Consider the following 24,949-nt stretch of genomic DNA (forward strand, 5'->3'; position numbering starts at 1 on the left):
GTGCCGAAAGTAGTAATAATGCATCCATATAATCCTTTGACAATGTCTTGATTCGTGGGATAATAATGAAAGGAAAGTATATAGATCCTCGGTGTAATATATGAGCGCTCCCGGGTTTCCGAGATATATAAGATTGGGGAAGAAGCACCCTTCAATAAAGCTCGGGAATGCGGCATGGAACTTACGAAATAGGACATTATAAGTCACCTGGAAGAAATACCTGAATTAAAGGTGCGCGATGAATGAGGATAAGTTGGAAGTTGTTCGGTGTCTTAAAACATGGTGCTGACCTGGCTAGGAGTATTGGTCTCTTGTCAACCACAGTCCGACGCTTAGATTGACTTGTCGACAACTCCACGATATGTGTTCGTGAAGTTCATCAAGACGGCTGAGTTTCTCTTTTGTCTAGGCATGCCCTATTCAGATTCGAAGACTTTTATACGCTGAGATAATGCAACCCTGCGATGGCACAAGACTGGACATGGATGAGCCAATTGGGATGTTCTAGCATCCTTTCAGTCTGTCAAGATTTCCAGGACTAAAAGCCAGAACGACAAATCGCAAAATCTTCTTCGCCTACAAAAAAATACTCTCTCAAGGCAGGGCCAACTTGTGATTGTCGATTGGTTGTTCTTGTCTGCATAGTCGCCTAGAGGTGCTGCAGCGGTCTTTTGAGGAGTGCCAAGTCAATCAAGAGGGACTCGATCGTTATTAAAGCGCAGTAGACGAATATTTGGCTACAGAAAGCTCGAAATCAAAGAGGGCGGCCGGAGATATGCAATGGGGACATATGGTCATACTGCGAAGACTGCACGCTGAAATGCCTATTTAGCCTGAAGGCTTGATGGGAGAACTCAACTCAGCAGACTGCAGAAGATGGATTAAGTCCCGGTCCGGCAGATTTATACACCGTGGCTAATATGTGGCAGATGTTTCGCGCGTGATATGATTCGTATATTCATACATTAGTTTACACTGTCTACAGTGCCGGTAGATGGTTCGATAGTGGTGAACTGGCAATAACTGCCCGCGTTCAAAAGCCATGAGGGTGCTCCTTGAGATATTCGAGTTCCTCTGGAGTCGACTCCCTCCCGAGAATCTCATTCCTGGACGGAAAACGACCGAACTTCATAATGCAATCCCTATGCCGCCTGGCAAAATCTAGCGAGCTGCGTGCGAATTCACTCTCCTGTGAGCCGGCCTCACATCGAGCAGCCAATCCTTCATATAAGGAGCATCCTGCAGCCTGACTGATCAAGTTTTCATGATGCATAAGTGGAAGATAGAAGAAAGGTTGTTGGATGTGCGGTACTTCTCGGTCGGCACCCCTCGCGATGGCCTGAGTTGTGATATCGAGTGCCATGGGATCAGTGCTGAATGAGAGAGGAGTGCCTCGAAAGATATTTCGCGGGAATTGGTCAAGAAGGATTATGAGTGCCAGGGTGCCTTGAGGTTGCTGGGTCCAGGAGGTGAGTTGCGCTGAGCGAGCCTTTTCAACTAGACCCCCGAACTGGTCTTTGATTTCGGCATCGATTTTAGCACCTCCCTGGAACCATTTCCGAGGGAGGTCATCGCCACCAAACCAGTATGAAATAATGCGATTGATCTCAGGGTCTGGCAACTCTGTTGACGGGAGCGACGACATGGCGCGAAAGTTTGAACAGTAGGTGACAGGCTTAAATGCGGCCTGTAAGCCCAGGATCTGAAATACAGCGTCAACAAGAGATCCATCTCAGCATAGCGGTATTCCCGACCTTGTGAAGCGCGACACTGATATTGTAGGGCTTTACCATGGGTCTCGTAATAGGTACCATACTCAGCATTGCTCGATGAAGATAGTCAAACAAAGGAGGTATGATGGTTACTCGGGCGCGCGCAGGTACCGAGTATTTCAGCTAAGCTCCCCCGCATGCGGCGATTAGAGGGTGCAGCTACGGAGTATTAGTCATTGTAACTCCCTCCCTACCGAGGCGGTCACAGGAACGGGGCACGAAGTCTATGTTTGCTACCTTCGAACTCGAATTCACGATTAAAATTACCACAATGGCTACATGTACATCCTCGCCGGATCATTATTAAACACCACCACCGCGCTCCGGCAAGTACTGCAGTACCTTATAGGTAGCACGCAAACATAAAACAACCACCAACGTACTTCGTACTTGCTTTTCTCTATTAACTGTCTTCTTTATGTTCTATCCCTTTCATGGCCCACGTTTTACCCATATTTACCTTGGTTCTAAGCTCGTCCGGTTTTTGCACTGCATCTGACAAGGTAGTTGGATTTGATCACTACGTGCTTGTATTCCTCTATTTGCTGCTGTTCTACTTGCCGATGCATATAAACTCATCTATACCTAATGCACAGCAGTTCGAAGTTTGGGTCAAATGACTAACGCATGCCTTTAGTGGGCGTGCGCGAGCAGAAGATTGTGTTCGTAGTAGCGAATCTACAGTACCATTGTTATTTTGGCAGATATTGGCTGGATGCACTAGCACGACGAACTGTGTTGGATTTTTCCATTGTGCTATTCTTATTCGTTCTGTTTTAAATCTCGTTTCTTTTAGCGATTTCCCTCTGGATGCCTGGTTGTGCGGCTGAGTCCTACATATGCACCGCATGTCGCATAGTACTTTGCGCCGGGGACGAGCAGCGGCTCAGCCTCTTTGCCTCAAGCTCATATACCTTTGCCGGAGTGCCCAAACGTCATGGTCCTCTCGCGGCTATTATTATCATAAAGAAGATGGGCCATGTCTTTGGTGGTAACGTCTTTGCGTTTCTTCTAATTTGTGTGCTCATTCCTCCATCAGCTGGAGCTGCACTCAGGAATTACACCATCGCTGTCCCAGACGGAACCACAAATCATGGCGATCCTGATCTGCTCTGCATGCCACCGAGCTGGACAGACATCTTTATATTCTATGCTGCAAATTACTTTGCGCACGCCGCGACAGTGATAAGTCGTCCCGGTGAGACAACCATCAACTCGGCTGTCACGATAGTGTCCGCTCTGCTCTTCCCTATTTCCGGAGTTGTGCGAGGCGTTTCTGCCATAGTTAGCCTCGCGAAATTCGCCAAAACTGATCTCGAAACTGCAGCTCGCTCTGGGGCGCTGTGTATGGTCGTGAGGACAAAAGACTGGCAGCCCGCTGCTGGAGACAGAATCGCATGGGCCCTCCTTTACACCCCCCAACTGACGGAGCAGGGCAAGTGATTCCTCCGGACTAATATTTATGATGTTTCTAACCTGTGGCAGATGACTCTGACAACATGGCACGCTATACGGTGTTAGATCGTGATGATTATCGGCTTGTCCCTTCTAACGATATTCCAGAGAATTACAATATTCATGGCTCACATAAACTACCCAAAGGCTATTCGTTAGTTTTTGTCCCTACAGACGCCAAGTTTGCGAGTATAATCCCAGGAAATATACCCTCGAGAAACTCGGCTTCTCTATCATGCAGCTATAGCTTAGTTAAGGTTCTTGTCTCACTCGTCCAGTCACTTTACGCGATGACCACGCTGTACCGGTCTAAGGGCAACCAGATAGAACAATATGGCTATGCTGCTTTTGGACTTACGGTGGCGCCGTATGCCATTATGTCTGTCATCAATCTCGTTGGAAACTTAATGGTACCGGAATACCCGGCCTTATATCTAGTTGAGTCTACAGTCATGGATGAAGCTAGAAAGCGTGACGATTGTTTCTTTGATGGAACAGTTGGCAAGTTGGATGAAGGGCCAACTCAAGAGTCTCTAGCTGGATTATGGAAGGCGCAATCCGTGAGTGGTTTGGAATTCGGATCCTCTGATAGCACCGGATGGGAAGTTGCCCTACGAATTTCGCCTTGTCCGGACATTACCGCGCCTACGCTCTCGGAACAGACAGCCACATTAATCGCCCAAGACCCAATACTATCAGCTGTTCCTGAGGAAGTCAAGCTTTCTATAAACGATAAACCAGTGCCTTCTAGCGGCCGTGAAGCTCAACGTATGTGTGCTCAAGAACATCGCCCATGCTTGCTTATTCCCTCGCGACCCTTTTATGAGAAGAACCTACCCCCGAGTTTAACAAATATTCGGTGGACGCTCTTGTTCTGTATCTTAGTAGTTGCTATTCAGATAGCAATACTAGGTGGTTTGTCGAGGTTCCGGAGTGGTTCAAGCACAGGTGCTCAAAGAGCGTGGACAATGTCATGGCTGATTTTCAGCATTTTTGCTGGAATTGTGGTAAATATTTTGCGCGGAGACAAAGTAGCAGCGGAGGAAAGTATTATCGAAAAGCTATCTGGTGCAATTGTGGGCTGTGGGCTCTATTGTGCCCCTGCTATTGGCGGATTTGTTGTGGTAGGCCAAATGTTTTATGAATATGGGAGCTGCACTCGCATCTCATGAAGCTTGACTAGTAATAATGTTGTATGTATGAACTTGAAACCTGATAGCATATATACCCCCCTTTCGTAAACATGAAATAGCTCTATCCCGTAACGCCGTCGCTATACGTTATCCTAATATTAATCTGTCTTCGATATAGGCCCTACACGGAACCTTCCACCACATTTGTGACGTCTTTGGCAATATCCCTAAAGATTGGATATAGAGAGCAGCTCTTGTACTTCTCCACCAACGGGCTAGTGTCATCATTCTGCTGGACGGCATTCCCAGTACTTCCGAGATCGTGGCCATTGATCTCGGTGCCCTCCGGATATACCGGGCGCTTTCCTGATTCCACCAGCATCACGAATTGCGGATCGATAGGAACACTCGCAAGAAACTTGACACCGAATTCCTGTGCCATGACCCTTCCACCCCCACTACTAAAGACATTGGTACATTCTGAGCAATTTGGGCATACAAAGCCGCTCATGTTCTCCACGACTCCAATAACATTTATAGCCGTCTTGACACAGAAGTTCAATTCCTTCTTCACATCTGCAGTGGCCACTGCTTGTGGAGTGGTAACAACAACAGCCCCCGCAACCTGCCCAGGGAAAGCATTCTTCATTAATGTTTCGGCTAAAGAAATATGTTCATCCGATGTTCCCGGAGGTGTATCGATGAGTAGATACTCAATTTCTCCCCATAGCACGTCCGACAGAAACTGCCGTACCATGGCAGTCTTCTTGGGGCCACGCCATACTACGGCATCACCTCTTTCTCGTAATAGAAAACCTAAACTCATGCATGAGAGGGAGCCGATGCTTTTGGTGGGGTCCGCCGCATGTACAGGAACAGGTACCCATCCGCCTGGAGCTTGTGTGACTTTCGCGGATTCGATGCCGAAGAGGCGCGGGATTGAGGGGCCGGTCAAGTCTATATCGAGAATGCCAACGGAATGGCCGGCGAGGGAGAGGGACAGTGCCAGTTGAGTCGTGACGGAGGATTTGCCTACTCCCCCTTTGCCAGAGAGGACCTGGTAGCTGATTAGACAAGTGCCTTTGACTTCCCTAAACGTAAATACTCACAAGAACAATATGTTTGACCCTGTCGAGCGACATTTTGGAATGTGCAAAATTCGCTCAATCCTGGGAGTCGTGTAGTTGTCGCATAGCGAAGAGTGGAATGAGAAAATCGAGAGTGGTGGTGGGTGAAGGCGGCGGAAATTCTTATCGATTATCAATCACAACGAAATCGCGGCCACTGACAATGACGCACCCGCACCAGGCAGCGCTTCCGGACCTCCCCTGACATGTTACGCATGTCCACCACCACCGCGAGAACCGAGCGCAAACAACCCAGGACCCTGGGAGTTAGGGCCAGCAACCTCAGACAGACGCACCCGATCATCAATGGTGTCCTGTTTCGAGATGGAGGCTCTGTGCTACTCTCTATCTACAACTTCAATATCAATATGAGACTCTTGCCATCCTTATGGATATGGACGACCCTTGGGGCTCGCCTTGGGCAGATGAAATACAGCCACCGCGTCCGGTGAAGACCACCGAGCAGTTCGACAGAGTTAGAGAAACACCGAGAGCTAGAGACCCCGTTCAAGCATCTAGCTTGGCTTTGCAAGACCAGACGAAATCCTTTTGGGGCGGTACGAACGCGGGTGTATCCGCCAATCATGATGATGCGGGTTTTGGAGACTGGGCTGCTGTGCCATCAAGTTCGGGGATTTCACTGGAGAGCCCCAATGATGGATGGGCAGGAGGTACGGAGGACAACAGCAGCGATAAGGGGTTGAATAAAGCACATACAAATGGATTTTCAACTGGGTGGGATGATGCATCCACGGCGCTGAAGGGTCCTGCTGTGAAATTAGGGCCGAGTCTCTTACCAGAGTCTACGAACATCGCTCGACATCCCTCACCCGATCCATGGGCGTTCATACCGGAGACTGATGCAAAGAGCGACACAAATAATACTCCTACGGAAGGGTTAGAAGACCAAGCTCAAGCCAATCGCTCTCCGACGATCCAGCATACCCAAGACGATCCGCATAACGACCAGGGCTGGGAGGACCATAGCTTAACGATAGCATCCGAAGCATATACTGCGCCAACAATACCGGCAAGCGATAATGAGGACGATGAAAGTGAGAAGGCGACCGAGGAGGGGATTCATCACGGCCCTAGCGATTTGATCGCGCGTCCTAATCCATCTCCAAGTCACCAGGATATCGGTCCTACGTCCTCGATACCATCGTCTTCTCCGTCAGATCGGAGCCAACATGACGGACATTTCCCAGAGTCTCCACGGACCTCTATGGACGAGGACCCGAAACGACCTCGGGTACCTAGAAAATCTTCCTCGAAGGTACAAGAACTTGTACAGCACTTTGATACTTTGGCTATGGAAGAGGAAACCAAGGAAACCATGGAGCTGGCGAGCGGGCATACAAGTGTCGCAGAGGGACATATAAAGAAGGGGGAGGAATCCGGCGAATCCCAAGATGAAGAAGATGGCGGAGACGACTTTGGAGATTTCGAAGACGGCTCCTCTGAAGTTGATGGCTCAGTTTTGGAACCTAGGACACATGAGGTCGCTTCTCCCAGCCTGGTATCTAATACCACAAAGGAAGTAACGGGATATCTCTCTCAAGAGGCCCCGTCTCCAGATCGCCCGCAAAAGAAAGACTATGGACCCATTGAATTCATCCCCGAGATATCTATTGTGGACCGAGTTTATCCCGACATGAACGAGCCGTACTCTGGCGACAAATGCTTCATCCCTGATGTGGTTCCCCACGATTCTTTTACTTCAACGGAAGAGCGGAAGATGTGGTATAGAATTTCTAGATACGGCCCTATGAGGCAACACAACACAGGTGATGATGAGAATTATGTACGAGTTAATTGGACAAAATCCCAAGTCCGAGGGGAAACTCTAAAAGTAGTGGGCCGATGGATCGATGAAGATCGTATCAGCGGGCGCGTTGTACTTGGAGGTGGCAGTAAAGCCGGCTCTATGTTTGGCTGGAACGACACGAAAGCCAAGCCAGCTTCGATATCAACTGCCTTTTCAGCAAAGAAAGCAAAAGAGGCCAGAATCCTCAAGGTTGCTGAACCAGCTGCTGAGGTTCCCAGAGAATGGCCCAAAGGTCTCGTCAGAGATCGTTCAACATCAAAAGGCCGCTCCTCGTCTAAACCTCGCAGACGGAGTTCGGTCAAATCTATAAAGACCCCTGAGAAATCCAAATCCGAAAAGCAACTGCCAGTTGCAGCCTTTGGTTGGAGCACCGATATAAGTTCGGACAGTACCCAAAAACCGTCAGCACGGCGGCCAACTTTAACTCATCGATCATCTGGATCAACCTCAAGCATTGTATCGCCTATTAGTAATGCGTCAGTCTCGATACAGAACGCTCCTTCGAGAAGTTTACCTCAATCTTCAAGTAGTAATTTGAAGCCCACAGGTCGTACCCAACAAACGTCATCTCCAGTTACCACACTACCGACCATCTTATCCCCTTCAGTTCCACCACAATCTTCACAAATACTAGCATTAGCACCTACACCCGCGCATAATTCCAACGAAGCCGATGACTGGGGAGAAATGGTATCGTCACCGATAACTGCAACTCCGCCAGTTATCCAGCCATCAAAAGGGTTACGCCACAAAAAGTCACAAAGCCTCGGAGGGTTCATAACGTCAGCAAAGCAAGGGCCAACCTCCCCTCAAGCCCAGGCACCCTACGAGCCAACCCACCGGTCAACAGCTAGCTTTGACAACATCTTGATTCCAGAAACTAGGAGTCTTCAAAGTATTAAAGCTGCTGGCCCAAACAACCCCTCCCACAGCATGGCCATAGATTCAGGTGTCCAAGCCGCCCAACCTGCAGCTGCGGCCCCTATAGCAAGCAATGTAGATCCCTGGGCTTCAGCAGACTTCTCGTTCTTTGAGAGTGCATCTGCGCCACCAGCCCCGCCCGAGAAACCAGCTGTACCGATACCTAGGACAGTTCCCTCGCGGATCATCTCATCTCCGAGGACACATATCATGGCCAGTGCTTCTACAAGCCGCCGGAAATCGAGGCATGAGGTGGAACAGGATAGGATTGTGCAAAGCATCGTGAAGAGCCTACCAGATCTCTCGTACATGCTTAAGAGGTAGAGAAATGCGATACATTTATACATATGCCGGCAAGGCTAGAGACAAGCGAATAGAGAGGGGGTGAGATAATTAACATACTTAATGAGGCGTTTTCCGAATATTAGCGGGCATGGATAGTGCTTTCATACATAGCTTGAATGGATAGGATGGAATTTATAGTATATGGGTTTGGATCTTTGTATAACAAACTTCGCACATACCTGCCTTGGGCTTGGGGAGTTACTTGGGCAGTTTTTTGGTTATGGCTGCTAGCATGAAAATCATATAGCTGAATCAGAACTGAGAGTTCATATTAGAGAGACATGTTGCTTTGAGAATGTGCCTTTTCTGTGATATAATTACGAGGAAGCGAAAGGAAAAGGGGTACAAGTCACAGTAATAGAAAAGTCGTCTACAAGCGGAAAATAGTCACGTTTCTTGGTGGGGGTCGGGCGATCGGGCTGGTGGAGGGGTTCGTCCTTGGTGTTTTCCTTGGCGAGCACTGCAGCTCCACCGCATCCAAATTCCGAGTCCAAAGCGAAAAAAAAACCTCATTTCACAATAAAATAACGCATCTCTAACCCCCCTTACACCGCGCATCGCCGTCGTCGCTTGTACCTGTACATGTTCTCGGGATACACCTTTCTTCCACGGCAGCTTTTCCAGCTTGAGTTGGCACTGCTCATGGTCACAGTTGCGGTAAGCTCTCCAGTACCAAGAGAGACTTAAGCAAAAGGTACTGATTAAGGCCGATGACGTCCAGCCCACCAAGCCAATCCACGATAAATTATAAGGGCTTTCGAAGGAACTCGCGCCCAGTCAATAAGAGCATTGGCAACCAGGCCATACCTATCACCCGCCACCGGCCCTCTTCATCTTCGAGTGGTTGCGAACAATACACGTGCAACGCCTCTCATCTACAGAACCTCCTCATGAAACTTATTGTTTAACCATCTTATCCATAACAAGTTTGGAAATACCCCATTGTCTTGGAAATAGGGCACAGGGCTGCGGTACTGCAACTCTATATTCTGAGTTCACCTCAAGACCTCTATGAGCACTAGGATCCTGCTCCGATTCCTATCTAAGCCAGCCAAGTTAGTTGCCCCTCTAGTATCTTATGTGTGCAAAATATGTACGCCCCATTTCCAATATCGGCCCCCTAGTTCTCTTGGAAAACGGTGCGGAGATGACAGGTTGGACGTTGAACAAACGATGCCAATCACACACATCTAACAGCGATATCTTTGAAAACACATGTTTGCTACTTACTTTGGGCAATGTTCTAACCTTCTATATCTTCAGACCCCGATAGCATCAGCTACGTCCCCCTCAGAAACACAATCACAACCTACACACTGCAGATAACCCTCATCTGCTAGACCCGATATCTCTCCACGGTATCGGCATCTACAGATAGAGGACGACGCCAAGAGTCAACATTCCTTTCGTTAAGGACTTCATAATCCCGTTTTGCACCCGACCTCCATAACGTCCCTGCGAAGACGTTCCATATCCTACCATTTAGCTGGCTCCGCCAGCACACCATATTTAACGCGGTCCTGTGGGCCTTCTCTTCTCAGGCGGACACCGCAAGGTTCGTCTGGGTGGCAGATAGTGCTTCACTTGCCAATCAAACAATTGCCTGTGCAATTGAACTCTGGACAACATTATTGGGGACAGTAGCGTTATTCACCTACTAAGTAGTTATGGTCAACCTCGAAATCCCTTCAGAGTATACTTTCTCGCCTTCTGAAGGTGCGCCACACCTTACGATCAATCGAGACGCTACTATCGATATCGATAGCAGCAATGCATTTGAAGGTACGTCGTTTATAGTCCTTCGACCGACCTGCAGCTAACGCAGCCAGGTCCTGAGAAGTTGTTAGAGGTCTGGTTCGCCCCGGCACCAGATGCCCTCCCTCCGGGGACTAAGAAGGATGGCCTGAAGGCAGTATCGAGCGAGACATGGGAGGAGATGCTGGACTTGGTCAATTGCAAAGTTCTTTCGGTCGTGGGGTCTGACCATGTGGACGCTTATCTGCTCTCGGAGTCCAGCATGTTCGTCTTCCCACACAAACTCATCTTGAAGACTTGCGGTACGACAACACTCCTACTCGGTCTTCGCCGCATGTTGAGGATCGCTGCCGTGGATGCCGGATTCCCTGTTACCCCTGCTCACAACTCTGATTCACTCGATGGAATCAACACCGCGGCCACACCATACCGTGTATTCTACAGCCGGAAGAATTTTTTGTTCCCAGACAAGCAGCACGGACCGCACCGCAGCTGGAAACATGAAGTCCAATTCCTGGATGATATGTTCACCGGTGGAAGCGCATACATGGTTGGCAAAATGAATGGGGATCACTGGTATCTATATATAACGACGCCCAACTGTACACTCACGCCGCCGCGGACCCCCGAAAATGAAAGAATTGCAACAGAGACCAAAGCCTTGAAAATACCAGCCAGCCCAACTTATGCTCTGGGACAAGGTGTTCCTGGCAACGATGATGAGACTCTCGAAATCCTGATGACTGATCTGGAACCCGAAAACGCTAAACAGTTCTACCTTGAACACGCGAGTGCGGTCGCGGAGGGCAAGTACGCAGCCCGGGCTGAAAAAGCACGAAAAGAGGCAGCAGATAGCTTGGGTGACTTGAGTGGAAATGGCATGACGGGCTCTAACCTAAGCGGAACGACCGCTACAAGCAGTGAGGATGTTGATGTCTTCACTAACGGCTCCTCGGACAACGAGATTACCACGCCTGGCGATGGCGTAAGTTTGCCAGAGGAGCTCAGCACGGAGGGCCATGCTTTAGGCACCGTCGTCTCCGAGACTTGCGGTCTCTCCGAGGTCTATCCTTCGTGTCGCTATCCCGACGCACGCGTCGACGCCTACCTCTTCACACCGTGCGGATTCTCTGCCAACGGCGTCATCCCCGCTCCAGACAAGGCCGGCACCGCTACGCATTACTTCACAGTCCACGTCACCCCAGAGCCACAATGCTCCTACGCCTCCTTCGAAACCAACGTCCCGGGCCGCCAGAACGGACGCGAGACGGTCGAAGTCATTGAGCAGGTTGTCGATATCTTCAAACCAGGGCGTTTCAGTGTTACACTCTTCGAGGCCAAGGCCGAGTCGGTCGAGGTACGCGAATTAGGCCTTCTGCAAGACGCGAAGCTCGATCAGGCGAAGATCAGGAGCGCGAAGATGGAGAAGATCAAAGGATATACTCGCGTGGATCGGATCGTGCATGATTTTGACGGGTATGATCTAGTCTTTCGCTATTATGAGCGTGACGATTGGGAGGGTGGTGCGCCGAGGCTAGGGGAGGTTTACGGGTGATGATATGATGATATGATGATGGTTGGATGGGGATGATTCATGGTGAGGTACGCTTCCTAGGCGCCTCCTACCCAAGCTTAGCTTCGACTGTTTTCTCAGAAGCCTCTCTTTTTTTTGCTTTGCTGTTCCTTTGGCGATGAAATTTTTTCGCCAAGTCTTGTTACTCTGTTCCTAAAGCGCAGTCGTTACCTAGAGACGTGCTATACCTGCCTATCTATCTGCAGCCAATTTAATTTTCTCACAAGTGCAGAATCCGTAATCTGCTGCTTAAATGGAACTTTATATTTTTCATTATAAAAAAGCGACTTAAAGTGTTTCGTTCAGTGGGCCATTGCATGCCGGATGATCTGCTTTCTAGTACTTGGATTTTAACACATTTACAATCTTCAAGTATGAAATTATCCTGGCGCTTGCTAGTTAGGACGGGGATTTCCACTCATATCCACCCAAAGGTAAGTGAGCGAAATACACAGAACGATTCGTTGCCCTCGGATGCAAGGCTTATCCGGGTACCTACCTATCAAGCTACAAATACGAGGAAGTATGGCATGGTGAGATCATGGGCAGTGTATGGCAGCGAATAACAGGCTGTGCATGCATGAGCTGATTATGTATGCTGTGCTGTCCGTGATATGATTGCTGTGTTGTGCCGTAGGGTGTGATATGATAAATGAGGCCGCAGAAACGCGTCCGCCCATGACTGACTTACTCGGCGTATGCAACCAGCCGGGCTATCACAAGGACGTAGTTTTGGTCTGGACTGGGAGAGTAGCGGTGATGCTTTTGGGGTGAGAATGAGGGTGGCAGATGATGGGGTCCCCGAGATGGCTCTGGGTTGGGATGAAATGGCTATACTGTGGAGGTAATAGAAGATGTGAAGGAAAGAAGGGTTTCGGTGGAGTGGCTTAGGAGACATGTGGCTACCTATGAGGCGAGTTCTCCATAGCATGGACAAGAGAAAGAAAGAAATACATAATGAATAGGAAGATATTAGTGGATATGAGAGGCCTGAAGAACTCGTGCAAGTTGAGGTGGTGTGCAGATATCACATCCATATACGTATACCTCCGCACACAGCTGTAGGTGCAGATATCAGATCAGATTCTGTCTGTTCATTTGATCGTGCCAGATGGTGTCTTAGAACCGGGTTGAATTGTGCTGGATAGGTGGATGTAACGAAACATGCTAGAGGATGTCATATCGAGATGTTCGCTGCTCATAAAACAACGACTGCGTGAGATACCACCATCGTGGTCCATATACGTCGTGGACTGCAGCAACGGCCGCGTTAGCAAACGAGTCCAGCGTCCCAGGAAAAGACTGATGTGCGGCGATGAGTGGAAGATCGAGGCTTCTGCTTTCTCATAAGACAATAGGTGGTTGATATAGCTAAGAGCTTGGTTGAGGCTCAGTGGAGGATGCTGCTTGGTCGACCGTCTGCATGGAGAGCGAGTCGCCGAACGGAGGGTTTCGCAGGCCCATCCCAATGCACGCAATGCAATATTGCAGGATTCTAATGTCCCAAACCACGCCTCAGCACGTCGAGAGACACGACGAACACGAGGAACACGCTCTCCCTTTTATACCCGCGTCGTATAATCCGCCCTCGCACGCGTAGCCACAGCTCAAACCAGCGCCCAGAGGATGCGCCCCTGCATACCGCATTCGCGCCGGCGAGCCTGACAAGCCAGACAACCAACCAAGTCGATATTTCGGCCTCGCATGGACGACGTTTGGGAGCAAGGTCAGACCTGCAGCGCCGCCCCAGCCAATTACGGCCACAGCGGGCGAAATTGGAGGAAAGCTGAGAAACCTGTGCGAGAGCTCTGAAGCCAGACGACGTCAGAATAGCCGGCGAAAGGGGCGTCCGATTGGCGACGACGCGTGCGAACGAGAAACGCGTGCATGGGGGCGCGCACTGTGGGAGTGGGAAAGTAGTGGGAAGCAAGGAATGCTGTGACAGAGGGAGCATTGATTGCCCACTGCTACTGTACTGTGCTTCGTCCTACGAAAAAGGAGCCGCGGCCAACCAATTCTGCAGCGCTGCGCAAGAGTGGACTGGCTGATATATCCTGCGATCCCCCCCCCCATTTCGACGCCTGGATTTCTAGTTGTGTCGCTGTGTTTGTTGATTGCGAAGAGCAGTTGAAGAAGGGATATCAACAATAACAATAACACAACCCTACTTTGAGGCACGCGACGGGTACTACTCTGCACTCAACTGGGCCTCGATTGACTTGAAGTGAATTGAATTGAGTTGACGCCTCCTAGTCTTTGGCTCAACTGCCTGGCACCTGGGTGAAGGAAGTCGCACGTCGTCGAAGAAAGTCAAACGCTCCTTACAGTATTCCAACAAGCAATTGTAACCTGCAATTCACAATGGCAACTCATATGCCCATGGCAGCGACGAGGCAGCCCTTTGCACCTCTGAACAGCTCGCGCCTTCAGAACCTCACAAGTCTCAAGAACCGTCAGAATGGTATGTTGATAAGCCCGCAGATTGCAGTCCACGTCCATCCCCACCAACTCCACTCATATTCACTCACTTCCCTACCCTACCCTACATCTACAACATGGTTCTCACAGCTCCCATAGCATTGTCAAGCACTCTCTCCTCGCCCACCAAACGCAAAGCCACGGCCTTCGAGGATGACGATTCCGAGAACATCGACCCCTCCATCTTCCTTTCGTCCAAACGCTCGCGAGCCCCCGATGGCAGCGGCAAAGACACCATCACCAAACCCACCAATTTCTTCCTAACCAAGGCACCTCCCTCTTCCAATGATTTCACCTCTCTAAAAGCCGCCCAAGCCCCCTCTGCTCGTCGTCCAATTCTCACTGCTCGTTCCCCAGCAGCACCCAGACTCAATACCTCGATCTCAAAGAGTACCCCGCTCTCAGCACCTGCCGGCCGCTCCCCAACCCGCAAACGCATTGGGATCCTCAATCGTCGCCGCACATCAGCACCCTTCACACGCGTCGATCCCCCCAAATTCTGCACGCCATCGACATCCTCTGGCCTCGGATTCAGCATTGATGCCGCACTCTCCGGTACCATCCCTTCATACGGGGCACGTCCACGTGCAGCCCCTTCGTCGGCGGCCTCTAAAGAGAGCAGCATCCTGCCAGTATCCCTCCACCAACCCGAGGCAAAAGAATCATGGTTCTTCGACATTCACGAGGATACCGCTGAGGAACTAGCCACGAACCTAATGGAACATTCTACATGCACGCTGGATATCAGCTCGGACGAGGAATCCGCGGCGAGACTAAGAGACGAGCGAGGGAAGGAAAATGTCCCACCCCCAGATGATATCTCTCAAACGCGCACCCCTCTTGCTACCGCTGTTGATTCTAGCGAGTCGTCCATGTCCGACCTAAAAGCGCGTGTTCGTGCTCGGCGTTCACGGCACGATGTAGTAGAAGAAGGTGCTATTGAGCTTGATCGCAATCCACTCGGCGATCTCGTCGCTGAAGATTTCTATGCCGACGGCTGTGATGGGTCTTCCGTCATCCTGGTCCCTTCAGAAGAAGAAGCCAAGGAGCAAGCCGAAGTACCGATGGCTTTCGACTTCAGTGCTGATGTCAAGGGCAAAGGCAGGGAAATTGACAGCGAGGCGGTCGATGTCTTAATGCAGAAAGACGATTTTGATATCGCGCCCAAAGCTGCGTTGTTGGAGCCAATTGAGAAGCCGGAGGACAATTTCGAGGTTTGGGAGAGTGGGAGTGCGAAGGATGAGACGGAGTGTTAGGATAAAGGAGTCGTGTCTGGTACATGCGTTTGTTCGATCTGGCGTTACAGTGTTATTGTGTCTGTTTTATCAAAGCAAAGGTTAAGGTCAGGTCTGGGGGTTCTTGTATATCGGCTTTGGCTTTTTGCGGGCGTTGTTGCTTGGGGGTGGTCTTCTCTGTTATATTGTTATATCTCGAGCTAGCGAGTAGTGATACATGATACCTTCTAATTGATGGCTTGCTCGGAGCGTATCCAATCCATCCTTACCATTCCGTCTTTCGTTGACTTGATCATCTTTATCTCCATTTGAAATGCCGGTCCATCAACAAAGATCCCCTTTCCCTCATAAAACCCCCTTATCTATTAACACCCATCATCCCCTCTACTGCTTGTTTTTTAACAACGGTATTATTAAAATTCAATGCAATTTATTAGACATGTCGAGCAACTCAATTTGGTTGGCACTGCGGCCCCTTCTGGGTTATGACCTAATTCGAACACAATTCGATTTTATCGATCGCAATTGATCTACAGTTCAATCGTGGTCACAGAGCAGGGAATAAAGGCTTGGTGAAACTGCCTAATCGAATCCAAGTACCGGAAACCACAGGGCCGGCAAATACAAATTGGGCAATCAATCTCCTTCGAGTGCTACAAAGACATAGGCATGGATTCTTTCTACTTAAGGCCCCGCAAGTCGGAATTTGAGTGCTCTCACATGAAGTAGACAGTTTTGGACTTAACGGCGAATACATCCATCACCGGCTTCCAGAACCCTGGGCATCAAATATTAATGACAGGGCCTGGTCAAGTGCCGCGGGCAGGATGCCAGGAACAACAGTGCTGGTGACACAAACCTGCTCAGAAAAGCAAAGATGACCATTATTCGTGCTTCATACTAAAGCCCCGGTAGAAATGGATTGCCTGTGCCATGGCCTTGGAGGTAATTTCTAACTTCCTCAACGGGCAATATTAATAGGACGCGTGATGGTGAAGGAATGAACAGGCGATTTCGGGGATTTGAATACCCACAAGCGACCATCACAAACCTCCATCCGCAACGCTCAAAGCACATGCAACGATGCCGTGCATCTCCAAACAGCAGGCGGAAGTGGCGGCAAGGTCGCGGAGTGAGTAATGCAAGGGACCTGCACGAATATTGGGAACATAGAGTTGCCACTGTAAAGGTTAATACGATTTGCACAGTTCGCTAGGGTTAATGTTGAAGCAGTGCCAATAATGTTGCTGTGTACACTGTACCTGACCTGTACCTGAACCTGTAATACTGTGTCCCCTAACACCTATCCCGGACATCACGCCTGATGCCATGGTCATGGGCAAATGCATCCAACCGTTGGAACATCCGGACAACCTTCACCCATACAGTACTGCTACGTACATGCATATTTCTTCCACATTTCGAAAGCCGAATGACGACGTCGGCTGTCAACGTCCAACGTCGCCGAGTCATCTGTCGAGTGGTCTTGGCCTATTGCCAACGTGGAACAAGTCCAGACCTCAGGTAAAGAATAGCAGGATGGAGTTGAAGTTCAAGCTGAAGTTGAAGCAAGTCCATAAAAGTCATTCTTCTCCTTTTTCTCCAGGTCATGCGCAGCGGTTATCGTGATCAGTGCGGCCAGGGGCATGATTTAGCCTGCCCCTTATTCTCTTGGGTCGAGCTCCAAGAGCCGTCTTGTCCTTGTCCGACCCGTTTTCCCCAGACGCCCGCTTGTATGGTTGTATAGCTTGCTCTCTATCTAAACACGCTGCCGATGCTGCCCAACTGTCCTCTATACCTGCATTGTACTGCACTGCTACACGGCCGGTCCGAACCTGGCAATTCGCCGAGAAGGCCATATGAGCAGAAATATGTCTTGGAACTACCGCTTCCAGTCCGACAGGGAGAAGCATGGAGATGTTGGTCCGCCGCCGCCAGATCTATATAAACCTTCGGGGAGCCGCGATGGCAGGGACATTGCGAGTACTGTTTCCCGGAGAACCTGGAGCAGGAGAGACATTGCCATCATGTTCCTTCGTGGCGTTCTCCTGGTGCCGGCATTGATCGTCCTCTGCTATAGAGCCCGCCCTTCCCTTGCTGCACCAGCAGCCTCCCAGGGAGCCCAACTGGCAAACTTACCGGCAGATAACTGGCAACAATATGTACGCGCCCCTCGGCATAATGTCGTTGGTGCATCAAGGGTCCTCTCGCAATACACGAAGGGCAATGTAACGAATCCGGATGGACTCATCAATGGAAAGGGATCGACAGTCCTGACTAGAACTCAACCACCGCCTTCAGAGGACCCAAATGTTCCTTCCCCTGATGAAATTGTCCCCGCTATCGTTGTAGATTTTGGTCTGAATATGCCTGGCTGGCTTACTATCGATTTTGATGGGGCTTATAATTTTTCCGCTGGCCGCCCTGGTATCAGATTGGCCTTTTCCGAAACGCTGGAGTTCCTGACCGATTTGAGCGATTTCTCCAGATCAAACAATGTAAGCACCGGAGTTTCCACCCAAAAACACTTTTGCCAACTTACAATAGGGAGAAACCATTACCCCAGGCTCCGATCAGGTTAGTATTTACCCTCATGTCTAGTAAATATAAATATACTCACGTGACTATAGATTGCTGTCAAGGAGGGTGAATATACTTGGACAGCCACTCATGGTTGCGAGTACGGAAATCAAGTCTGTGTCGATGGACTCCACGGTTTCAGATATGTGAAAATCTATCTGGATGCTATGTACTTCGATGAGCCATACACAACATCATACGGATCTGTTTCTATCAGTTCCATCAACCTGAAGCTCTCGGGATATCGTGGTACTCCGGACACGTTCACCGGCTGGCTAGAAACTTCAGATGAAGATTTGAACCAATGGTGGTATGATTCGGTCTATACAAATGATATCTGTACCGACACATTCAGAAAAAATGATACCGAACCTCGGTACGCTGCTAGTCCTTCTCTGATAGGGAAGCTTGTCCTGCATGATGGAGCGAAGCGGGATCGGGACCCATATGTGGGAGACATAGCTGTCGCCGGACTCACTTCCTATCTCACTCATAATGTTCCGGAAGCGGCTCGCAACGTCCTTGCGGATCTTGCAGATCACCAGAGAGATGATGGATGGATCCCCCCAGCAAGCATGTAGGTTGAGTCAGATATCCGCCGTTTCTCAAAATTGACATAAAACAGCAATAGTTACACTCTGCAGCTCATGGACTACCCAATGTGGTGGGTTGTATGTAGCTACGACCTCTATATGTACACCGGGGATACCGACTATATCAACAAATACTACCAAGCCATGGCCAACGTCCTAGACAAATACTATCCATCAGTCACAAACAATGACACCAATCTTATTCAGAAAGGTATTGGGAGTTCGGGATCCTACGGTGATTATGGATTCCTACCTCGAACGGGTCCGGTGACATATTACAACGCATTGTACGTCCTTGCACTTGACCGAGCAGCATCAATCGCAACCATGCTCGGCGGCCATGACAAGGATGCCGCTCGCTGGAGAGAACGGGGTAAGGTCTTCTCAGCGGCCATCAACGAACGTCGCTTTGACACATCAGTCGGGGCGTTCTTCGACGGCAACTGTGGATCCTCGCCATGTAATACCCACGCCCAAGATGGCAACAGTCTAGCAATCGTCAGCGGCGCCGCAAACAGCACAATCGCCAAATCGGTGCTTTCATATCTCTCAGCAAAAAACCAACGTCCATACGGAAACGCATTCTACGACAACGATCTCCTCGAGGGCGGATTCTCCCAGCGGGTATACGCTTTCATCTCGTACTTTGAAAGGGAAGCCCGCTTCATGACGGGGTTGGCGGACTCAGCGCTCGAGGAGATGCGTCGCCTATACGGCTGGATGGCGAGTCACGATCCGAAAGTTACGGCTTGGGAGGGCATCGGCGCAAATGGGTCGCTGTATCAAGGTCGCTACAGCTCCCAGGCCCACGGCTGGGCTACAGGAATTGTCCCCTCACTTACCAACAACGTCTTGGGCGTGAAACCTACGGGACCAGGTTTCAGCACTTGGAGTATCAAACCTATCCCCGCTGATGTGCAATGGGCGAAAGGAGTTGTGCCCGGGCCTGATGGCCCCATCAAGGTCAACTGGAATAGAGATAAGGACCAGGGGTTGTTCTGGTTGAGTGCATCGACGCCGCCAGGTAACTCGGGCACGATTTCGGTTCCGGTAGGGAATGTCGGTACCTCTGTATATATCAACTCGGAGCTTGCCTGGAATAACGGGCCGCAGAAGAGAGCAATTGCTGCCGAGCATAACGATGGGTATGTGACTATACATGTTGATGGTGGTGATCACACAGTCACAGTTGGGTTTAATATGTAAAACATAGACCTATAAATTAAGCCTTGCGGTTGACCAAGAAAATTGTGGTTTGCGGGACTTTGCAAGTGGTGGTGCCATGTGATATGCTCCCAATCCGATAATGACCGAAAACACCCCGGCTCAGTCAGGCTCCAATGCCTAGACCTAGCCTTGTGTCTAAAGAAGATACTGAGGGGGGGTTGCGTGCTTCTTCGCTTATCTTGTGACTGGCGGCGACTGTATAGGGTTGATTTGCAAAGCCGGGCAAGACTCCTCAGCCACTGGAAAATACAATTATATCTTAGCAAGTGCAGCTATATCCAAGTTTAACAGGGTCTTCTATAAGAGAAACAATTTAAACATAAAGCTCTACGTTTCCTAAATTTAATCAAGTTGGCACGCTCAAAACTAGATCGTTTCGACCTCATCAATTTCATTTAGAATATATTATATATTTAAGTAAATGTAGGTATTTTTCTCTCAGTTTTGCGAATGGGTTTCTAAAAGTTCATAGATACGACGGCGTCGCTGAATACGCATGGTCTAATCACCATGAGCAGAGGGGGTTGCAACAAATAGTCAGCTTGTAGCCGTTTGTGCGGTTCGGGCTAGAGCTCACGATTGGCAAGACGATGATTTACTTAGAACTACTGTAAGTGTACGGGAGAAACCCCACCGGAAACATCATGAGCCTAGGAAAAGAACATATATCTATTTTAAGCTTGACTTTAGTGTATTACCTATTATTCATTCTGTTGAGGTAAAACGGTATAAAACTACACCCAAAATACTACCAAGCCTTGGCATATCCCTCATATAGGAGGACTTTTCTCCTCTGTTACCGTAATCAATCAGCTCTCGAATGCGCTTTTATCTTATTTGAAGTTTCATCTTTTTCAACACATTCCAACCTTCGCTCATCTCCTAAACCTAATCTTCCCGATTATCTGATGTTTCAACCGCTAACATTTCTTGCACATGCTTCCCTCCCCAAGTATACAGAGAACAATATGCCTTCGCCTTGCTAATCCATGTTTTCCGTGGAGTAAATATCCTACTACAACTTAATATAGGGCCAGGCTTACTACCTTTTAGCTTACCAAGAATCATGTTACCTTGTAGCAAGGTAAACTTCGTGCGGAATTGCGAGGACTTCTCCTTTATCTAATGGCCCCATACCATTGAAGTCGTAAAGGAACCATGCCCTCACATCATTTTTTGAGTCAAAATTCGGGAGGACATGTACAAAGTCCAAGGCCCCTGCTTGTACCTTAGTGCTTAATGGCCGACCAAGAATGTGCTGACAAACGTCACATCCAAGACGATGAGAGCGTGCTAATGGGTTTCCTGGAATATCCGTAACGCAGACGCGGATGATAACTCGACGTGGATTACTATTCATTTGGTCCAGGATCAAGAGCTTGCGTTTTGAGGTCGGGATGGGAGGAAAGTTAATGTGAATCTGCGGGAGAATACTCACTTGGTGCTCTGTTAAGGTAGTTAACTGAAGGGTCACGCGGTAAGCAGGAAGCTGGTAGCATCAAAAAGTACTGGAGATTCTATGTCAGGAGTCAGAACTCCCAACCAGAGGAAATCTTAATAATGGTCTAACTATCGTCAACAAACTTGAGGGTTCCGTCAACTCATATATATTCTAAAAGTAGAGATCCCTTGGGGTCCATGAATCGGTATGCTGATACCAGCAATAGGGATTGCAAAATCCCTTCCGAGATGTGCCGCGTTGGGCAAAGCGGTTTCCGTGTGGAATATTGCTGATGATTGATCGGAAAGGATTAAAGTTTGGGCGTATTGCCTATGCCACGTGGTTATGGATGTGGGACTGGGGAAATCGCACGGGGAAATCCGAGGGGTAGTGCTAGGGGGGTATGGATATTGCAGAGGGGAAGAAGGATGAGAATATGGGGAGGTCTGTGTATGGTCGTGGGTTTATACTTAATGATTTGGAATTAGGGTTGCGAGGTGCTGGTTTGGATGCCCCCGGAATGGGATTCCGTGATGACGACTTGCAGGTCAAGACGAAATATAATCCGAGGCAATTTATTGTATGCTCAGGGATTTATATTCCCTTCCATTACAATATGCCACATGGTATTCAACCTTGGTATCTCTCTGTATCTTTCGAGAAGGTGTTGGTTGCGCTTTGGGATACAAAGAGCTGGCTTGAGAAATTTGTAAAAGTCTCAAATAGCCTAAGAAATAAATATTCAGCAACTCCTTGCCTGTTCTATGTCCGGGTCTTTTATGAGGGCTCCCATGAGTGGGGCTGACAACTTCCATTTTCCAATTCATGTTGGGGAGCTCGATTCCGCGGCCGACTAATGGCACCCCTTTAGCACTGGGCTAGGCAAAATTGGATTTAGCCACGAAGCTTACAATCGTACAAGCCTTTATTAACAAAAGAGAACCTCTTGACAGCAGGGGGTAATCGCTAGGGATACTATCGAGGAATAGATGGTTCTAATTAAGCAGTTTGGGATGCTATTATATAATACTCTATAGGAAAAGAATCTGGTATACAAGTGGATAATAATTAAAAGCAAGGCCGCAACCTACTAAAATTGTAATTGGAGCGGGAATAAGTCGATATTCGCTTCTAGACTTGGATCCCCTCTTCCATTCGTACAGCATGTGGAATTCATCTAAACCTTTTTGAAGCACCCTTAATAAGGTAAACCCGAATCCAGACACCCTGACAACTCTGTATCAACCAATCCTCCGGCAATAATATATTAGGAGAGCTTTCTTTTTCTCACTGGTGGCACATTCCTCCCTCATTGGCACCGCCGGGGGGGATCATTGCTGCTGTTCAAGGAACTATCACGATATTCCACAGGTCATGTAATCGCAACGAATTGATTCGTAACTGCATATTCTCATCCTATATACATATGTTGCTCCACCCACATACCATTCTCAACACTTGGTATCCACCAGCCTACATACCACTCCAATATCCATTTAAGCCGCACGAGGGGTGGCAGCAGGCTTCATGGCGGCGAGAGTAGAAACAAGCGCATTATATGCTGGCTTAGGCTGGTACCCGCTGTTGAACAACAATGGGTTTTGCGAGGCACGCCAACTATCAGGATCCCGGACACCCCAGACTGTAACGCCAACACAGTTCTTGATATCAACGCAGGCCTTGACGGTCTCAACGTACTCGTTAGCTGCAGCGCCGACGATATCGACTTCAGTAAGGGCACATTCAGAGGCGACGGCGCAGAGGGCGGTGAGGGAGGCTTTAACGTTCTTAGATTCGCCGGCCATAAGATGGGCTTGTGCTCCGATACCATCGATGGGAACACCGGCTGCGATCCACTTCGTGACGTATTTGATCATGCCGGTGGTTTTCCCGTAGTTGGACCCCTTCTCAACGGTGCTAGTAGTTAAATCGTAAGTAACTGTCCCAAGGGTTTATGAGAGAAGAGTCGGGATGTTTGCTACATACTTATAATCGTTGATATAGAGCTTTGCGTTGGGATCAGCCTTGCGGGCAGCTTCGAATGCAATACGGACAAAGTCCTCTCCGAGGACATTAGAGAAGACTGAGCCACGGAGCCCTCCATTCTCGTCGAACATCTCGTTTACGACATCCTTAAACACAAAAATTAACTAATTTGTGCTGAATATCAAAATACAAGAACTTACCCATTGAAGGACCTTTCCGGCGTATCTTCCAATTTCAGTTGAAACGTGCTTTTGGATAACGGCAGTCAGGGTATTTTTGTCTCTGATGTTCTGTACCCATCCTGGCAATTGCGAGTGCCAGACAGTTGTATGTCCACGCACGAGCTTGTTATTAGATTGTGCCCAGTTGACAAGGGTGTCCAAGCCTCCAAAGTTGAAGTTGTTCTGCGAAGATTCAATTGTGTCCCATTTGCCGCTAAAATACAGAGAGTTAGTAATGGGATACATTGGTGGAGTAAGAGCGTACCTGTTCTCAGGAGTTAACTGGCCAAAGTCGGCTTTGAGAATTTCCGCATTTTGCCCATTATTCAATAGTCCTGAATCAGCGCAAGTACCGAAATACAGCTTGCCTAGGGACTTGAAAATAGCATCTATGCTCTGCTCTGATCTGGCCCGCTTCTCGAGATTTCCGCTCTCTCCAAGAAGCTCTCTCTCCCAATCGATCTGAGAAATGGCCTCGAGTGCGCCACTTGGTGCGGCATGAGCAACCAAGATGGGAGCGAAAACAAGCCCGGAGATGATTGAGCTGCGCATCGTGAAAATAATGAAAAATGAGGAGAAATGCGATTCGGTGTAAGTTACAAGTGCCTGGGGTGAAAAGCTTCACGGCTCGGAGCGAGACTATATACTTATATTACCTAGGTAGTCAACCCTCCACCCCACCTCACTCCATCCCTCTCGCGAATTTTCCCATCAGGCTGGAAAGCCGGACAAATAACTTTTCTGGGGAAAGTCGGGGAAGTTTAGGCTGCGCATTGACTGGGTTGTAGGTATTATAAAAATTGATTGGGAAAAGATTGTCAATTTCTCGGCGCTCTTACACCTGACTAACCTCCGCAGGCCCTTAAATCAATCAACGGCTATGGCTAAACAGGCCTATGCTGGCCGATCCGCAATTAACACCTCGCGAATTTCGAGTATAGATTGGATGAAGGTAGCCTATTATAGGGTAAGACTCAACTGGAAACTTCCACCAATCTAATACGGAAGCAATACGGACCGCCATGAGCCAAAGTAGGGAATTCAATTTGTTGCTCAGGCGGACTCGGGGTGCGCTCAGGATCGCAGAGGCGGAAATAGAACGGATAATAGTAATAGCATAGCAAGCAAGGTAAAAGCTATTGCGCCAGATGTTCCGAAAAATGATTAACTTTAATGATTTCAATATACACACGCCAGCTTGGCTATACACGCCCCGACTGGCACGACAGCGAGGTTAGCCAACATTTAGGACTCTATTCCCCAAGATAGAAGCCGCGAG

At 49.0% G+C, this 24,949-nt stretch overlaps 9 protein-coding genes across 9 annotated transcripts; 6 read left to right on the plus strand and 3 right to left on the minus strand.

The window, feature by feature from the left end:
* Window positions 1-1,033: 1,033 nt before the first annotated feature.
* On the minus strand, window positions 1,034-1,645 carry BP5553_00869 (Uncharacterized protein; the record flags this gene model as incomplete). The annotated part of the gene is made up of 1 exon (XM_032009492.1): window positions 1,034-1,645. One exon carries the CDS (start codon window positions 1,643-1,645, stop codon window positions 1,034-1,036), a length of 612 nt encoding a protein of 203 aa, XP_031873546.1.
* A 1,099-nt stretch (window positions 1,646-2,744) lies between these two features.
* BP5553_00870 (uncharacterized protein) lies at window positions 2,745-3,215 on the plus strand (the record flags this gene model as incomplete). The annotated part of the gene is made up of 1 exon (XM_032009493.1): window positions 2,745-3,215. The coding sequence occupies one exon, from the start codon at window positions 2,745-2,747 to the stop codon at window positions 3,213-3,215; it is 471 nt and encodes a 156-aa protein (XP_031873547.1).
* Window positions 3,216-3,271: 56 nt separating this feature from the next.
* Window positions 3,272-4,399, plus strand: BP5553_00871 (uncharacterized protein; the record flags this gene model as incomplete). Its single annotated transcript, XM_032009494.1, has 1 exon — window positions 3,272-4,399. One exon carries the CDS (start codon window positions 3,272-3,274, stop codon window positions 4,397-4,399), a length of 1,128 nt encoding a protein of 375 aa, XP_031873548.1.
* Window positions 4,400-4,541: 142 nt separating this feature from the next.
* On the minus strand, window positions 4,542-5,502 carry BP5553_00872 (putative cytosolic Fe-S cluster assembling factor nbp-35; the record flags this gene model as incomplete). The annotated part of the gene is made up of 2 exons (XM_032009495.1): window positions 4,542-5,417; window positions 5,470-5,502. 2 exons carry the CDS (start codon window positions 5,500-5,502, stop codon window positions 4,542-4,544), a joined length of 909 nt encoding a protein of 302 aa, XP_031873549.1.
* Window positions 5,503-5,875: 373 nt separating this feature from the next.
* Window positions 5,876-8,560, plus strand: BP5553_00873 (uncharacterized protein; the record flags this gene model as incomplete). The annotated part of the gene is made up of 1 exon (XM_032009496.1): window positions 5,876-8,560. The coding sequence occupies one exon, from the start codon at window positions 5,876-5,878 to the stop codon at window positions 8,558-8,560; it is 2,685 nt and encodes an 894-aa protein (XP_031873550.1).
* Window positions 8,561-10,248: 1,688 nt separating this feature from the next.
* Window positions 10,249-11,891, plus strand: BP5553_00874 (putative S-adenosylmethionine decarboxylase proenzyme; the record flags this gene model as incomplete). The annotated part of the gene is made up of 2 exons (XM_032009497.1): window positions 10,249-10,363; window positions 10,411-11,891. The coding sequence occupies 2 exons, from the start codon at window positions 10,249-10,251 to the stop codon at window positions 11,889-11,891; spliced, it is 1,596 nt and encodes a 531-aa protein (XP_031873551.1).
* Window positions 11,892-14,270: 2,379 nt separating this feature from the next.
* On the plus strand, window positions 14,271-15,643 carry BP5553_00875 (Uncharacterized protein; the record flags this gene model as incomplete). The annotated part of the gene is made up of 2 exons (XM_032009498.1): window positions 14,271-14,370; window positions 14,487-15,643. The coding sequence occupies 2 exons, from the start codon at window positions 14,271-14,273 to the stop codon at window positions 15,641-15,643; spliced, it is 1,257 nt and encodes a 418-aa protein (XP_031873552.1).
* Window positions 15,644-17,493: 1,850 nt separating this feature from the next.
* Window positions 17,494-20,001, plus strand: BP5553_00876 (Six-hairpin glycosidase; the record flags this gene model as incomplete). Its single annotated transcript, XM_032009499.1, has 4 exons — window positions 17,494-18,120; window positions 18,170-18,199; window positions 18,253-18,779; window positions 18,828-20,001. 4 exons carry the CDS (start codon window positions 17,494-17,496, stop codon window positions 19,999-20,001), a joined length of 2,358 nt encoding a protein of 785 aa, XP_031873553.1.
* A 2,958-nt stretch (window positions 20,002-22,959) lies between these two features.
* Window positions 22,960-24,222, minus strand: BP5553_00877 (Beta-xylanase; the record flags this gene model as incomplete). Its single annotated transcript, XM_032009500.1, has 4 exons — window positions 22,960-23,380; window positions 23,450-23,595; window positions 23,650-23,884; window positions 23,936-24,222. 4 exons carry the CDS (start codon window positions 24,220-24,222, stop codon window positions 22,960-22,962), a joined length of 1,089 nt encoding a protein of 362 aa, XP_031873554.1.
* Window positions 24,223-24,949: the final 727 nt, after the last annotated feature.

The sequence above is a fragment of the Venustampulla echinocandica genome (assembly GCF_003357145.1).
Source record: "Venustampulla echinocandica strain BP 5553 chromosome Unknown scaffold_0, whole genome shotgun sequence".
In the NCBI taxonomy this organism is placed as follows: Eukaryota; Fungi; Ascomycota; class Leotiomycetes; order Helotiales; family Pleuroascaceae; genus Venustampulla; species Venustampulla echinocandica.